The sequence below is a fragment of the Idiotropiscis lumnitzeri genome, chromosome 13 (genome assembly GCF_059441095.1).
Source record: "Idiotropiscis lumnitzeri isolate Australia: NSW breed Sydney's pygmy pipehorse chromosome 13, RoL_Ilum_1.0, whole genome shotgun sequence".
NCBI lineage: Eukaryota > Metazoa > Chordata > Actinopteri > Syngnathiformes > Syngnathidae > Idiotropiscis > Idiotropiscis lumnitzeri.
The window spans coordinates 5,185,428-5,200,804 of NC_142403.1; the positions used below are offsets into that span (position 1 = coordinate 5,185,428).

Genomic DNA, 15,377 nt, shown 5'->3' on the forward strand with positions numbered 1-15,377 from the left:
CGAAACAAAGCACCGCCCTTTTGTGCACAGTTATCCGCTGATGTTTGAGGTGAGCGCATGCAAAAACCTCGAACTTCGAGTGCAGTATAACAGATTTTTACATTTTCGTTTACATCCCAGCGGCATGCAAACGAATATTCAGTAAAAGTATCATGGATTTTGAGGAAACATAAAAAAACCTTCAAGTGATGGGGAAGTTGTGAAGGAGTGCTTAAATGTGGTTGCACAAACATTATTTAAAGGAAAACACAAAGCCCAGATGTATGAAATAATTTACCAAATCCCAATGGCCCTGACTCCGTTCCAACCCAGATTTAAGTCACTGGCAGGGAAGTCACAAACTCATTTTTCTCATTCAGAGAAGTTCAAAAAATATTCAAAAGAAAAAGTGGTGTCAAAGCTCATTTTGAATTAGTTTTTCATGAGGACAGCCATTTTTATTGATTGTGTACTGAACATGTTGACCTGTTTTACTTGGATAATTAGGCTTTCCGTTTTTTTTATTTAAAAAAAAAGGTAAACATTGTTAACTTAATGCTTAGCACTTGATATATTTCTGCAGGAGATAATTTACTGTTTTTTCTGGAAGTGGCACCCTTAAATTCCTGGAGCCACATTTTCTTGAATGTGAAATAAACGCCTTATATTTGTTTGACTGGCGAAGGTGTTCAATGGGAACATTGCTACATATTTAGTATATAAGTGCGCTCTGTTGAAAATGACTAAATATCGAAACTATATAAAAATGTGAACATAGGCTAGACATTTCGGGAAGTTGGACTTTGGTTCGGACCTTTTAATTGGAAGAAATTTTCGTCGTGGACCTCTGTGACTTTTAATTGAATACCTCTGACATAAAGGGTTCCATGTTTGTGTAATAACGGCTCCCTATGACGGGCTGAGACGTAGGACTTGTTCGTATCGTGAAGCAATGTGTCGCAGGATAAAACATGTTTCCACAAAACACACATTAACATTATACATTAAAACAGCGCACTTCATTGTTGAACAGCTTTTGCAATGCACACATAAATCAGACTCATATTCAATGAAAATATACATTTGATCTTAGTCATCTGTTCAAAACCATTCATAGAACTATGCTGTCATCACTTGAGTCATCAAACCAATGTGATGACTGTCATCACATAAATGGACTACACATTATCTATACCATATGGCGCCCAAAGCGCTTTCATCTCACATTCACCCATACGTGCGCAAAACAGAGGCTTGCTCTCTGCAAGGTCCACTGTGAGCAAATTTGGTTTCAATGTTTTGCTCAAGGACACATTGACGCAGTTACAAAGGTTGAGGATCAAACCCACAACCTTTGGCTTGGTAGTCTACCAATCTACCACTGAGCTATGCCACCTTGTCTCCAGTGCAAAGAAAATGGGGGAGGTGTCGCATAAAACAGTCCTCTCATTGGTTCAGCTACATATCAATCCTGATTGATTGTTTATTCGATTTGCATCAAAGCTTGATTTATGATAGCGGATGATAATCACACCATGATTAAAGATAAACTTTCAAGGAGCACTTTTCAAGAAATACTGGACTTTATGAGGGTACTTGTGACTTGTTTCAATGCAGATAATTTTTTGGGGGGGGGCACTTTCACAGCAGTAATATATGAGTGGGACAGTTATCTTACAAGACAGGCAGAAACTTCTGCATTATTATCTGTGGTGAGTATGATTTATTCATTTCAAGTTATTATACTGATAAAATTAAATTGATTGTAAACTACTATATTGTAGTGTAGTTTTACAGTTGTGTTTTTAGCTTTAGTAATATTTTATATATTATTTTATATTATTTCATATATATATATATATTATTTTTATATTTTTACATATATATATATATATATATATATATACATTTTATATTTATATATTTTTGGTTCTAAACAACTAACACATAAAACATCCATTCATCCCTCCATTATCTGTACCGCTTCTCCTCACAAGGCTCACAGAGGGGTGCTGGAGCCTATCCCAGGTATCTTCGCGCAGTAGGCGGGGGACACCCTGAACTGGATGCCAGCCAATTGCAGGGCAAACATAGACAAAAAAAACCCCATCCGCGCTCACACTCAAGCCTAGGTGCAATTTTGAGTGTCCAATCAACCTGCCATGCATGTTTTTGGAATGTGGGAGGAAACCGGAGTACCCGGATGAAACCCACGCAGGAGCGGGGAGAACATGCACAGGAAGGCCGGAGCCGTAATCGAATCCACGACCTCTGCACTGTGAGTCCACCGTACCACCACACATAATGCAGTATAAAAAAATTATGTACTTATTATATTGATTTTTGGTTAATGATAAAGAACAAAGCCAATAAAGTCAAAGTGTTCCTTGCATCGTTCCATTTTTTGTATGTTTGGACACTATTTAAAAACAATTTACACTCACTGGCAATTTATAGCCTTGAAATGAATTAACCAAGCTAGTATGCTTTAAAATGTGGCAGGAAACCAACACAAGCGCGGGAAGAACATGTAAACTCCACACAGGAAGGCCTGAGTCTAGATGCAAATGCAGAACATCTCCACTGCGAGGCAGACGTGAAACCAACCAGACCCGTACCACGCTCCCCTTGGTGTTGTATATGAGAGATGAATGCGGGCAAAAGTAATTAGAAAAAAACAACAAAAAAACACAATTTATAGGTCAAACTGTTACCAATTCACATTGTGTACAATAGTTGGCGACGTGACACAAAAGCACACACACACAGACACGAGCCGCTGTCTATTTAAGTCCATAATGAATGTTCAGTCATTCAGAGTCAGTCGCTGGAACGACTGTGGCTACCGGTGGTTCCTTTTTAAGCTCTGCTTATTGACCTAACCTCACACAGGCACACACACGCGGATACACAGTACACACACACTCACCCATACATTCACACGAACAGTTTACCCCGGCCAAGTGTCAGACAGGCTAGAGAAAAGCTTTAGACAGCAGTCGACTGATGAGGTGGAAATGGTCCATCATCTACACAGTGAATTATGAGGTAAAGATATGTTGCACAACCTTTTAAGGTTGTTAAACCGTTTAAAAGGCAAAACCTTCGCCAATATGAAATCCTCAAAGGCTGGCCTGGGTTGTGGGAAAAATAAAGAGTCTGGTGGTTATTTACCATGGCAACAGTTATCCACGGGGACGCATTATCTTCACTGGGGTGAATGCCTGTATTCCAGCGTGACTGGAGGACGTAAACGGCCGGCTCTATGGTGACATTGAACTTCGACACCCACGTCACTTTTACCCGACCCAGTGGATCTTCCACAAAGCTCATGTCTCTGCGGGGTTTCAGAGGAACACCTGCAGGAGAAAGACAACAGTTTTGCTTTTTAATTATTCCCACGACTCCAATCATACATGATCTTATATTTGGAATGGTCCATTTAATCAGATCAGTGCAAATAGAGGCTGTGCATTGAGTATTCGCTATAAAAGTGTCATTGCCATGGCTTAAACAGTTGTTGGTAAACCAGCATTTATTTTCCATCACATTACATTACAAGTAGCAAAAAACTTTATATGCGCCTGCCAGATGTACGGTATTTACAACACAAGAGACTATGATATAAAACATCTGAATCTATTAAATTGGGTTTTCTATCAAATTTGAAAACATTTAAATTGCTGCCAGTTGAACAATGAGGATCAAATCAAAATTCAACTTGATTTGGAAGAATTTCAGAAAAAATATTAAAAAATGTTTTTTAAACTAAATATGTTAACATTTGTGTTACTGTACATTACATTAACAGTTGTTCTGGTACTTAAAAAACAAAAACAAAAAATGCACAAACACAAATGCCTTCTAATCAGCAGACAGGGCTGGGTTGATGAAAGAAAATCAATTAGGTGGGGTCACCTTTGTAAAGATTGGCTGGAGTTTGACATGTGTGTCCACATCCATTGAAGCAACACTTTCTGGGGGAAGGACAATGTCGGTCTAGCGAGCAGCTTTCCACACAGGCGGCCGCAAAACCAGTCGCCCGTTGAGGTGGAGGGCAGTCACCCTGTCTGGATGACCTCAAAGATGTCAGAAACTCACTGCTGGTCACACACTCTGTCTGCCTCTGTCGAGCGCACCAGAGGAAGAGGTTTTTACTACAAATAAATGCACAAATCAAGTACACGTGAAACAATGGCAAAAGTAAAACGTGAGGTTCCCTGCGCGGATATGTTCTGACACAAGCACGCACACACATGCACAGTGCTGGCTTGACCATAAGGCCATTCAGACAGATGCTGGGAGCATTGGTGACATCAGGGGGCGCGAAAACAAGTATAGGACTCGCTCATATATTGGGGGCATTGCCAAATACGCTCCGAGTGTGCACTGGTTGACTCAACTGCGTTGCTCAAGTTTGTATCATGTTTTCAGAACCATCAACAGAGAAATAAAAGAAAGAATTTGCTGTGAAATGTATACCTGACCTGTCAGTCACGATTCCCGATCCTGAGATAATATATTACTAATGGCCTTTGCCGCCAGTGAATTTCACCATCTTGGAGGCTCTCATCACTCCCTACACGCAACCTGGCATAAAAATGCGATGACAACACTGTTTTCAGCGAAGAAATAACAGAATTTGTCAGTAAAAGTGGCAACGCAAGATGGCTGACCGCTGGCTTCAGCCGTGAGAGCCTATTGGCAGTCCAAGTCCGGTGAGGTGGAGTGGGGTGATATCACCTAAAATGTTTCTATTAACACTTAAAATGGAAGGGGGAGTCGGCCTATAGATTCAAATGCAAAGCAATGTCCAATGACTGGAATATGAAAAAAAAAAAAAATTCCAAATGGGTCCCGACGTCAACTCACCTGATCCCCCTCACAATTACTTCCCTTGACCCTTTGTGTAGCTGGGCCGCAAAGGGTCTCTTAAACTAATTTGTAGAGATTAACAGGACTCAATATGGTGTCTACCTTATAATTGTGTTACTGTACGCTATTATTTGTTGATGATAGTACTTACATGTGACGGGCTAATTTTTTATCTTGCTATTAATAGTGTAATGCTATTTCCCAGTTCACTTTAAATGTCAGGTTTTTAATCCTAGTTGGATGTTGTATTAGTCAAACACACACACACAACACACGCAAACAAGCATCCTCTATTTTACCTCACAGGACTTCAGGGAAAGCCTCTTCTTGGATTCCCAAACCTCTTTGCATGGTTGGAGGCACTTGAAAAAAACAAAAAGAAAAACAATAAGCTGCTTAATTTTTACATCACTAATTGTCAAACTGGGCGAGGCACAGTGGGTGACTTGCGAGCACGTCCGCCTCACAGTACAGTGGTGCAGGGTTCGATTCCGGCTTTATGTAGTTTGCATGTTCTCATTGTGCCTTTTCTGCGGGTACTCCGGTTGTCTCCCACATTCCAAAAACATGCACGGTAGGTTGATTGAACGCTCTAAATTGTCCCGAGGTATGATTGTGAGTGTGGATGGTTGTTTGTGCCCTGCGATTGGCTGGCAACCAGTTCAGGGTGTACCCCGCCTACTGCCCGTAGACAGGTAGGAAAGGCTCTAGCGTACTCATGAACCATGGATGGATGGATGATTATCAAACGCATGGCGTTTCCATGAACCTCGTAAGGAGCTATGGTATTCTGTGAGAAAGGGAATTAAAAACTGCAAATGCTGCAAATGTGCAGAGTTGAAAAGGAGAATATAATAAAATAAAATGTTGATTCTAGGCCCTCTATGAAGAAGAAGCAAGAGAAGATAAAGGCGATCGTATTTTTCAAGAGCTCAAACAACACACAAAAGGTTGACAGAACTGCTGAATGATGGCTCTTTGCAAATCACAACCAGACAGCATATAAAAACTGAGGTTTTGGCCCCAACCTCCCCCAGCCCCTTTCTGTTTCTGTCCATCCGTCTCCCTCAGCTACGCTGTGTTTCTGGCTTTAATTATTTCTTCCATCTCACTGATTTCGGGAGAAGAAACAGAACAAAAAGCCATAAAAATTCACGTTTAAACAACGAAATGGTCACTTGATATAAAGGGCTTTTCCAACAATTGCAGCTGTTCCAAATAGGTTGGTGATTATTGGTGTGACAACTGCACACCATTATTACAGTTGAGCAGTGGATTAGCGTGATGCTGAAATTGGGCTTCAATGCATGCATGGTGGCCGACTGTTGTGGTGTTTGCATGTTTGCCTCATGAAACTTTAACGCCCCCCCACACACACACACACACGTTCCACAGACGTGCACAGTAGGTTATTTGGAGTCTCTAAATTGTCCCTCGGTGTGCGAGCGCGAGGGGTTGTTTGTCTTTGTGTGCCCTGCGATTGGCTGATAACCAGTTCCGGGTGCCTGCTGCCCGAAGACACCTGGGGTAGGCTCTTAATTCGGCTTTAAATATACCACAAGAGTGATTATAGTCAAATTAAATAATGAATGGTGTGGCGGAGTGGCTCACATCTCCATATTATTCTTTTCTAATGGAGATGAACTGGTTCCATCTAGTGGCGAATGGTGTTATTACAATTTAAAAGTAATTAGGTGTGGTAAAGGAAGCCAGTTGTCCATCCCTACACTAGCGGAAGCTACTTTACAGTAAACTAAAAATCACTGCATCTGTCAATATAAATATGCACCAACTTCAGATTATTTGTAAAGTGCATTGGGAATTTGGGATCACTAAAAACAAGTTTAAGAATGAGCTATGCACATATCAACCACTTCCTCACTGTGAAGATCACACACTACACGAATACACAATTGACTGCAACCAAACCCAAGAAGTATGCCTTCAAAGATTTCAGATGGGTGACCAAGTGCTTACAAGCTTCAATATAGCATACTTAAATTGTCTAACAAATCCAAGAATCTAAAGCCGCTGCCACTTAGATCAGAGTCCGGACATGTTTTGATTTTTCATTCAGCCCTTTTTGTCCGACACCCCCCTCACCATTCTTTCCTCCCCCTGTGCTGTCTTTGTTCTTTTCTGTTTCCTGTCTTTACCCCATTTCTCCGTTTTTTCCGTCTCTTCCTCTCTGTCTTTCATCATCTTCTGCCCATAATCTCTTTGCTTCTATTACCGTCTCTAATACTTAACCTTTGAGGCTAAAACCTCAAAACCCACAGAGGATTTTCATTGGGCCCTAAATACTTCAGGAGTTGGATTTGGATTAAATGGCTTACAATATTAAAACAATTGTTTTTGGAGACTTTATAGTCGACTCATCTGGATCATAACCAATCTGGAATTTGCTAAATGAAATGTTGCATAAGTAGGTGTATTTAATAAAAAAGAAATAGCACACATCTGTATTTTAAATTCAAAGGCTTAGTTAGGTTAGGTTGGCGTAACTGAGATTCATTTGTTGAGTATGTTCCCAAAAATATGAGCATAACAAGCACAGTTTAAAATACATCTTAAATTGGAGTATCACACATTTATTTATGTTTCCATTGTCATGAATCGTGAGTTCAAAAATAAATCCATACGTACTCTTTTTACCTTGTAAACCAGCTGCAGTTGTAGAAACTCTAAGGCTGGAAATGTATCTATATCTTTGCTGCTGTAACACTTCAAATTTCCCCATTGTGGGACTAATAAAGGACATCTTTATCTTTATCTTTATCTTTTAAATATCAGTTAAATAAAATATTGGCCTTTTCTTAACCAAAGTTTTACTTCTACTGGGTAGGTTTAAACTAAGATGACCTGTTCAGGGTGTAGTTTCGCCTATTGACTGTTTGGTGGAACTTGAGATAGATGCCAATACAGGGGCCTGCAACCTGCGGCTCTCAAACCACATGTGGCTCAGTCATACTTCTACGGTGGCTCTCTGAGACTTTGGAAAATAAAATAATATTAAATCAAAATGTGCATTTATTTTTTTACTCATTCTTCAAATGCAAAACTACATTTTGTAGATTATAGTGAAACATTAAAATAAACCATTTTGTTTTGTTATCTTTGTCGCTCAAAACGTGCGTCACAAACAGCCGACGTACGACACCTTTCGCCAAGATTTATCAAGCTGTTTGAACACTGCTTAGTAATCATGGATAAAAAAAGAACATTTTTTTTTCGCTCAACAGAAAGATTAAACCAAACGTACCACATGAACTACATTTAAAGCAAACATTGCAAACGGATGGTATCTTACAATCGTGTGTCAAGATGAATGTGAGGTATTACTGTCCTAACATGCTGACGCCCGACATTGAGGTTCAGGAGCAAAAATCACATTAACCAGGTCAAATATATTTGATATTTTTTTTACTTTGAATTAGCTAATATTTTACAAGTATATATTTTACATTATTAAGTGGAATTCTGTTTGACAGCTGCCTGCATGCTCTTCGTGGGATGAAATGATGATGGAACACAGAAGCAGGTAACATTCTTGGATTGCATTTTTGGTTCGCTCTTGCTGAATAAATAAAGTTTGGCCATCATTTCTTGAATACGAGGAGGACTTAAACAGAAATTAACGATTATATTTGAACGTAAGCTTCAACCAAGCGTTTGATTCTGTTTCGTGATGTGCATAAATACCATTTAGTGTGCTCTGCCGCAGTTTATTGATTTCATAAATGCAACAATGCATTTTAGGTATTAAAGCTGCTAATGTGTTTAGAGATGAGTTAAACGATACACTGTTTGAAGAGGTGGCAAAATCAAAATAACATTATACTTCCAACCTACTGGTTGGTGCTACAAAAAATTATACCAACCTCTGCAGCACCCGTGCTTTGTGTTAATAAAAAGAAAAAGTTAACATACAGTACTGTGAAAACACAATTAAGCCTGGGATAAACCATCATAAAGCTCAGAATGAAGTACTGTAACTTGAAATGCAATACTTGCATTTAAGTGTACAGGAGCACTTTCTTCAAAGCACTGTAGAGAATATCAAGGCGATTTATACATTGTTTAGTCAAAGAGAGTGGAAAGAGAAGACACCGAATGATTAACCTAATTTCCGCATGGGCGAAGTATAGAACCATAAAAGAAGTATAAAACACTACTGCACCCGTTCGTATTTATTTGTGACTTTGAGACTGAGACTCTTTTGGCCTTGAAGGGAGCAACAGAGGAAACCCGTGGGTATGGATTAAGAGCACTGTTGAGTGTCGACATAGCTTAGGTCAGAGGTTAGAGATGTTGAAGTTTAACGAACCAACACACTGTAGCAGCTGAGATTAATGACTGTGTATACAGTACTTCTGAATGCAGGCGCAGTTTACATATTGAGTATAAAACAATCACAGAAGCTGATACAGACACACACACGACACCTTGTCTCACTGCCCTCCCCTGACTGGCCCTGCCACGATAGACCGATGACAATCACACTCAGCAAAAGGGAGTGGAGGCAATGGGTGAGGGTGGAGGGAGATGTGGTTTTGGCAAGGAAGAAAACAGAAAGGAGCGAGTGTCTGTTGAAAAGGGGAGAAAAGATGAAAGACAAATTGTACAACAGGTCCGGAGGAAAGCTGGCGGAGCGATCCAGTGAGACAAAGATGGCTGCATGAGTTCCCTTTCCATTTGATCATCTGCAATGTGGGAACCATGTGAGAAAATAGTTGAGTGCTAGTGTGGAACCCTACTGAGACTACCTTGCACGAGGTCTCGGACTGGTCAATTTGTAGTCCTACATTAGCTCAAACATCTTGGAATTTGCAAAATCTTTGTTATTTTAAGATATGTCTGTTCAAGAATTTTTAAATGAAAGTATAAATGGTCTTTTAATCTGGGACTAAAGTCTTAATCCTTGTCTGGGCAATGGGCCTCCGCTGTCGTGGCAAGTGGAGCGAAACATGAAAGACGTGCAGTCCGTAAGCATCAGAGGTTTGTTACTCACTGAAGCCAAAACTATGGCCAATGGGACTGGTTGTCAACGTCCTGAGCACTGCACTAGTGATGAATGCAAACTTTGATATGATATTGGCTATGCCTATCCCCTGCGTCCCCACCGTGTGATTAACGGAGTGGTAATTCTTGTATGTGTATTTTTTGCTACAGAAATGCAAAGTAAAAAGTTTAGTTAAAGGCAAAGTCAACCCTAAAATGTTATTCAAAATTATGTTCATTGAATCCCTAGTAATCTAAGCACGGCATTCTGATTAATATTGCATGTGTGGAATATGAATTAAGCAGTAAAAAGGGAGCGTCCTATTTGTCACTTGTTTTCAACTGAAAATTGCATCACAGTTGCTTACGTCTCAGATAACAACCAATCATGGCTCACCTGTTCTTTTTATTTATTTATTTTTTTAATTTTGTCATGTGACTTTTGCGAGCTGAGCCATGATTGCTACCTGAGCAATTGTGACAGGAAGTGGCAAAATGTCTGTCCTTTCAAATGGATAAAAACAGGAGAATAAATAGGTAAAATGTGTCATTTCCGGTCAGTTATTTCCCCATCACCAGTTGACACTAAATAAAAAAGATAAAATACTGAAAAATACAGCAATGTGTTAAAAGCGCTAATAATATTGTGTCATTATCAAGTTCTGCGCATTTTCTGTACACACTTTAATTTTGAAGACCCAGTTTCTGTAGATGGTGTCATGTGCCTCTGCTTGACTCACCTCATTACCACCTCATTGTTTTCACCTGTACCCGGCACTTCATAACGAGCCCTGCCCTTATCCTCTTTGCCAGACTGTCTCTGGTGTTTTTACAGTACTCACCAGAATTTTCTCAGCCTGTTTTTGAACCTGCCCAATCTTCTGACATCTTCCCAGACTCCTCCTGCCTTCGCCTGCCGTCTTTTCCTTGTTTTACAGGCTTTTGACCCGGGGTGGATTTTGGACTCTTATTGTAGTTGAATCTTTCCATTTCTTGCTATCATGCTTTTAGGTCCATATCATTACCATCACCATGACAGAACAATCTGGACAAATTTTGGACTCAGCCGACTCTTTTTGGAAAACTACAATCACTATTACTCTGTTTCAATAAGAGTTGAATTTCAGAGATGTGGCTACCTGTATGCGCGAAATCTTTCAACACTTAAACAGAAGCACCTACATTTTCCAACACAGCGCTCTTCGTGTTTCCTTGGTCAGTTCATTGCTTTTTGGCAGCGCTCGTTTTTGGGGAACTGCGCAGTGGGAGCGGTCCTCTAACCGTATCATTTTGGAAGCTTTGAAAAAGATGCCAAACCCAATGTCATGTAATTCAGAAGTGTCGTAGTTTGACGGCATGCAATTAATCAAGGTAACAGAGCTGTGGCAGGTTATGCTCTTGATCTCCGAACTCTTGCGTGGATTGAACCGGCTCTAAAGGATGGTTTGCCACACCACTCGGGGGTCACCTGTTTTGTCTGCCCCAGAGAGAAATGCCAGGGAGAAATATATTCTGAATCCTACTGGCCTTTATGACTATCTCGTCATGCCGTTTGGATTCACTAATGTTCCTGTTGCCTTCCAGAACCCGATGAATGACATTCTCGGCCATATGGCTAACATTTTACGTCGAGATAACATTCTGATCTTTTCACCATACCTTAAGGAACACATCACCCATGTCCGCTCTGTCTTGCGAAGGTTGTTGGAGAACCAATTATTTGTCAAAACAGAAAAATGTGAGTGCCATTGCAGGCCAGTGTCATTCCTTGGATTTGTCATTGGAGCAGGTCTCAATAAAAATGGACCTGCCAAGTTTGCGGCTGGTAAAGATTGGCCAACTCCTGAGAACCGCAAACAACTCCAAAGACTTATAGGTTTTGCCGACTTCCACCTGAGATTCATTTGTTCTAGTACTGTCGTGTTCTGCTCATTTACCCTCCACACTAGTTGCTGCAGACAGTTTTTTGTGCCTCCATTGTTTTAAATCCATCCCTTGCACTTTATGACTACCTCTGCCCGTGTCCTCTTTGCCAGATTGTCACTTGCGTTCGTGCAGTACTTGCCATCCTTTTTTGGGACCCACCCGATCTTCTGACCTTGCTTGGCCTCTGCCTGCAGTCTACTCCTTATTTTGGATCGCGGACCTGCTTGTCTCCCTTTGGCCATTCAGTGAGTGCCAAGCCAGAATTATTTAACAATCTCTATTTAGGGTCTCCTCCAGCCCATCTGCTTGCCTGAGCCAGTGCTTCATTTTCTGTGCCTCACTCAAATAGGCGTTGAGGAAGTTCTACCCTCAACTCCCGCCTCCCCTTGGGTTCCACTGCCAGTCAAGGATGATCTGTCAAATGAAAGCAGTATAATCTTCCCAGTTCTTGCTGTCGTGCATTTGGGTCCATACCAACACAATGAAAGTCATTTCCTCTTGAAGTGTCTTGGTTGCGCAATTCAGTTTTAAAGTAAATGTTTACCACTGCCTGTAAATGTGAAGTCAATAACAAATTTCTTATGCATGTATATTACTAATGGATGGCTGTGCCATATAAAATATTGCCAAGGGCACCTAATTGGGTAGGGTGAGGTCTGATCCAGCCGATCTATTAGTGGACATCCCACTGCCGCCTCACGCATTATTTGCTCTTGGATGTGTCTGAGATCTTGTATGTGAGTGAGAGAAGGACAGAGCAAAAAGGGGAGAGGGTGGGGCAGAAAATATTAATTTGAGTGAGGACTGGAGTACAGGCTTAGTGAACTCCCAAGTGAGTTTTCCAAGGATTTGCAAGTGATGTGACACAAACCATATGTGCTGGTACAACATCTGTCTGGCGTATGTCTTTGATATAGAAGTCCTGTGAATTGATGTAACGAAAGTACAGATAAAACATGACAGCTCGTGAAACGCATTTTACCAATATCAGCTGCGGCATTATTGCTTCCCCTTGATCCTGTATTCTGTGAAATGGACTACAAGCTTTGTAATATGAAGTATTTATGTGCTTTATATGTAACTAATGGCCTGGTATCTGTGGTACATTGCTGATGACATCTGATCCAAATGTTTCATAATATGCTAATGTGAGGGACTACCTTCTCCAAGACATTGGAGTTTATGGAAATGTTTCTAAATTCTTCCAAAAGAACATAGCATGTGAAGTCAAAGGCCATGGATTGCTTTTGTAGTTCAGAACAAAAGTGTTTGAAGTATTTTTTTCCACACCAAACCAGGTTTGCGTAATCATTATTTTCTTGAGGGAGAGGCAAACGCTTATTGATTAAGAATCCAGTCAATTGTATGAGGTTGGTTGTTGATTGCGATCTAGCTATGGTAACTCTAATATCTACTTAATATAATGCTGGCATTAAATTGGAGTTCATAACACTATGGGAGAGGTGATTCCATTCCTTTATAAATCATCATTTGAAACAAAAAAAATCTACAAAGTGACCAGTTATTTTTCCTGTGGTTGATAAAATTTTTTTAAATTCCCCTCCCATAACTTTCAGTGTACAACAATTTGTGTGCAAATGTTTTTGCATAAACACCATGAGAATTGGACTCAAGCATTTACGACTTTCTTGTAATAATACATGTTAGGTGCTGTCTAGACAATGATCCAAATCAAGTGTATCAAAAACATTTGGGTGTAAAAAAAAAAAAAAAAAAATAGGAGTATAGTTCTAACATGCGCCAAAAAGGCTTTATTTAAATAATAATTTATTTAAAGAAAAATTGAAATGATTAAGTCTAAAGCATGAAATGATTTGAATGCTACAGTGCTAAAATGAATTTTATAATAGTGAGTAAAAAAAATGTCTTTGTTTTTTTGCCGACATATTTTCATTGAATGGAAAGAAAATGACCCGCACATGATGATAATAAGTGGTCTCTGATTAAATATGAAATAAATAAAGAACATTTCCTGTACTAAATTGCCATGGCTAACCAACTTCAGGGGTGTCTATTGGTGCACTAGCCAGTGTAGGTAGTACGTTGTGTACAGTATTTCTACAAAGTTATTAACTAACTAAGTATGATATGGGTGAGTACAGATTTTGGTCACACCTGACATTGGTTTATGTTGGTTTTGATTCATAAAACATTCCAGAATGATTTAGGGCTGCATTCTAGCGAATATAAATTCAGAGATTTCATCCAATGTGATATTTTGTTAAGTATTGTATCTCCTGCATGAGGAGGTTCATACAGACAGAGACTCATTTTTGACTTCTATATTCCTTCTGAGATTTAAATCACATTGCATGATCCAGTTTGTAGCAAAGAATGGAAAATGGCAAAAAAATGAATTATGTCTTCCAGCTGAGAAAAATTGATATAAAACTTTGTGACGCTTAACAGCCAGCACAGACACTGCATAAGTTGGAAAACTTTTCAAAGCAATCAGAAAGGTGGATAGAGTTCACAAACACCAAAAAGTGCGTTATTTCATCTATTAAAGTATTCTAACCTCATGGTGAAAGTACGCATTATTCACAGCGTAGGAAGAGCATATCAAGCTGAAACAACGCAAGAGTTGCTCGGACACGAAATAACAGAGCAACCTTGGACGTTTATCAGACAGAAACCCAACAACATGATTTTTGACTGGAATGATGTTAACTGAGGTTAATTCAGTGCTGTAGTTAAATATCATTGGGTGTACCTACCTGTGCACAGCGTCTGTGGTTCTCACACCAAACGAGAACTTGGTCACTCTAGGGGAAAGAAGAAAAATGTATTCAAATTTACAAAGAATAAATAAAGCCTTCACTTAGCATTCACTAGTCAGCTCCAAAAAGGTCAGTGCTGAAAGTTGCCTGTCATTATGCTGACATGCCAAAATGCTTGACCTTTCCCAAACGAGTAACACACAGTGTTGTTATTTGATTATGTGTGATTTATGTTTGTCTCTCACCATTTACACAATTACGGGTCACAGGTTGGATCTCTGTAATTTACAGGGAAAAAGAAAGTAACATACCGCTACAAAAAGAGAAAATTACATCACCTGAACCATCACGTAGACAGACACACTAAACTGTTATGCGCTGACTGCAAATTAACGGCTGAAGACAGTATGACAGTGTGAAAATAAACGGCGATGTGGTCAAACATTGTCACTTTGTATGCGTGTGTTTGCAGTTGTTGTTTAGTGATTCAAGTCAAGCATAAATGAGGCTGCCACACCATGACAACCACAGTGACAGAGGATGACACATAACATACACTAAGAGCAAAAACTAGTCCACAATCTATGGACCGTGATAATAAGAACGATGCCATGAAAACACATTTACAAAAACATATATACACAAACAATCCGAGCCTTGTGGCTCACACAGACATAGCATTAAAACTTCTTGTATTGCCCTACATGGGCGTGTTGGGAGAGCGATTCAAGCTGTGCACAACTTGGCCACTAAGGGGCAGTGTGGGTCCTCGTATTGAGGTACGTGTAGTTACACTGAGAAGTAGAAGAAGAAAAATCACAATCGAGCTTTGTCGGTCCAACTTGATTCATGGCA

General features: G+C 39.9%; 1 protein-coding gene across 1 annotated transcript in view; it reads right to left on the minus strand.

The window, feature by feature from the left end:
* Positions 1 to 15,377, minus strand: part of anos1b (anosmin 1b) — a 38,963-nt gene that overhangs the window by 11,851 nt on the left and 11,735 nt on the right. The window contains exons 2-5 of the mRNA XM_088312231.1: positions 14,520 to 14,567; positions 5,154 to 5,216; positions 3,898 to 4,105; positions 3,154 to 3,338 (exon numbers count right to left, since the gene is read on the minus strand). Of these exons, the coding sequence (XP_088168357.1) occupies positions 3,154 to 3,338; positions 3,898 to 4,105; positions 5,154 to 5,216; positions 14,520 to 14,567 (504 nt within the window). The remainder of the gene's footprint in view (positions 1 to 3,153; positions 3,339 to 3,897; positions 4,106 to 5,153; positions 5,217 to 14,519; positions 14,568 to 15,377) is intronic.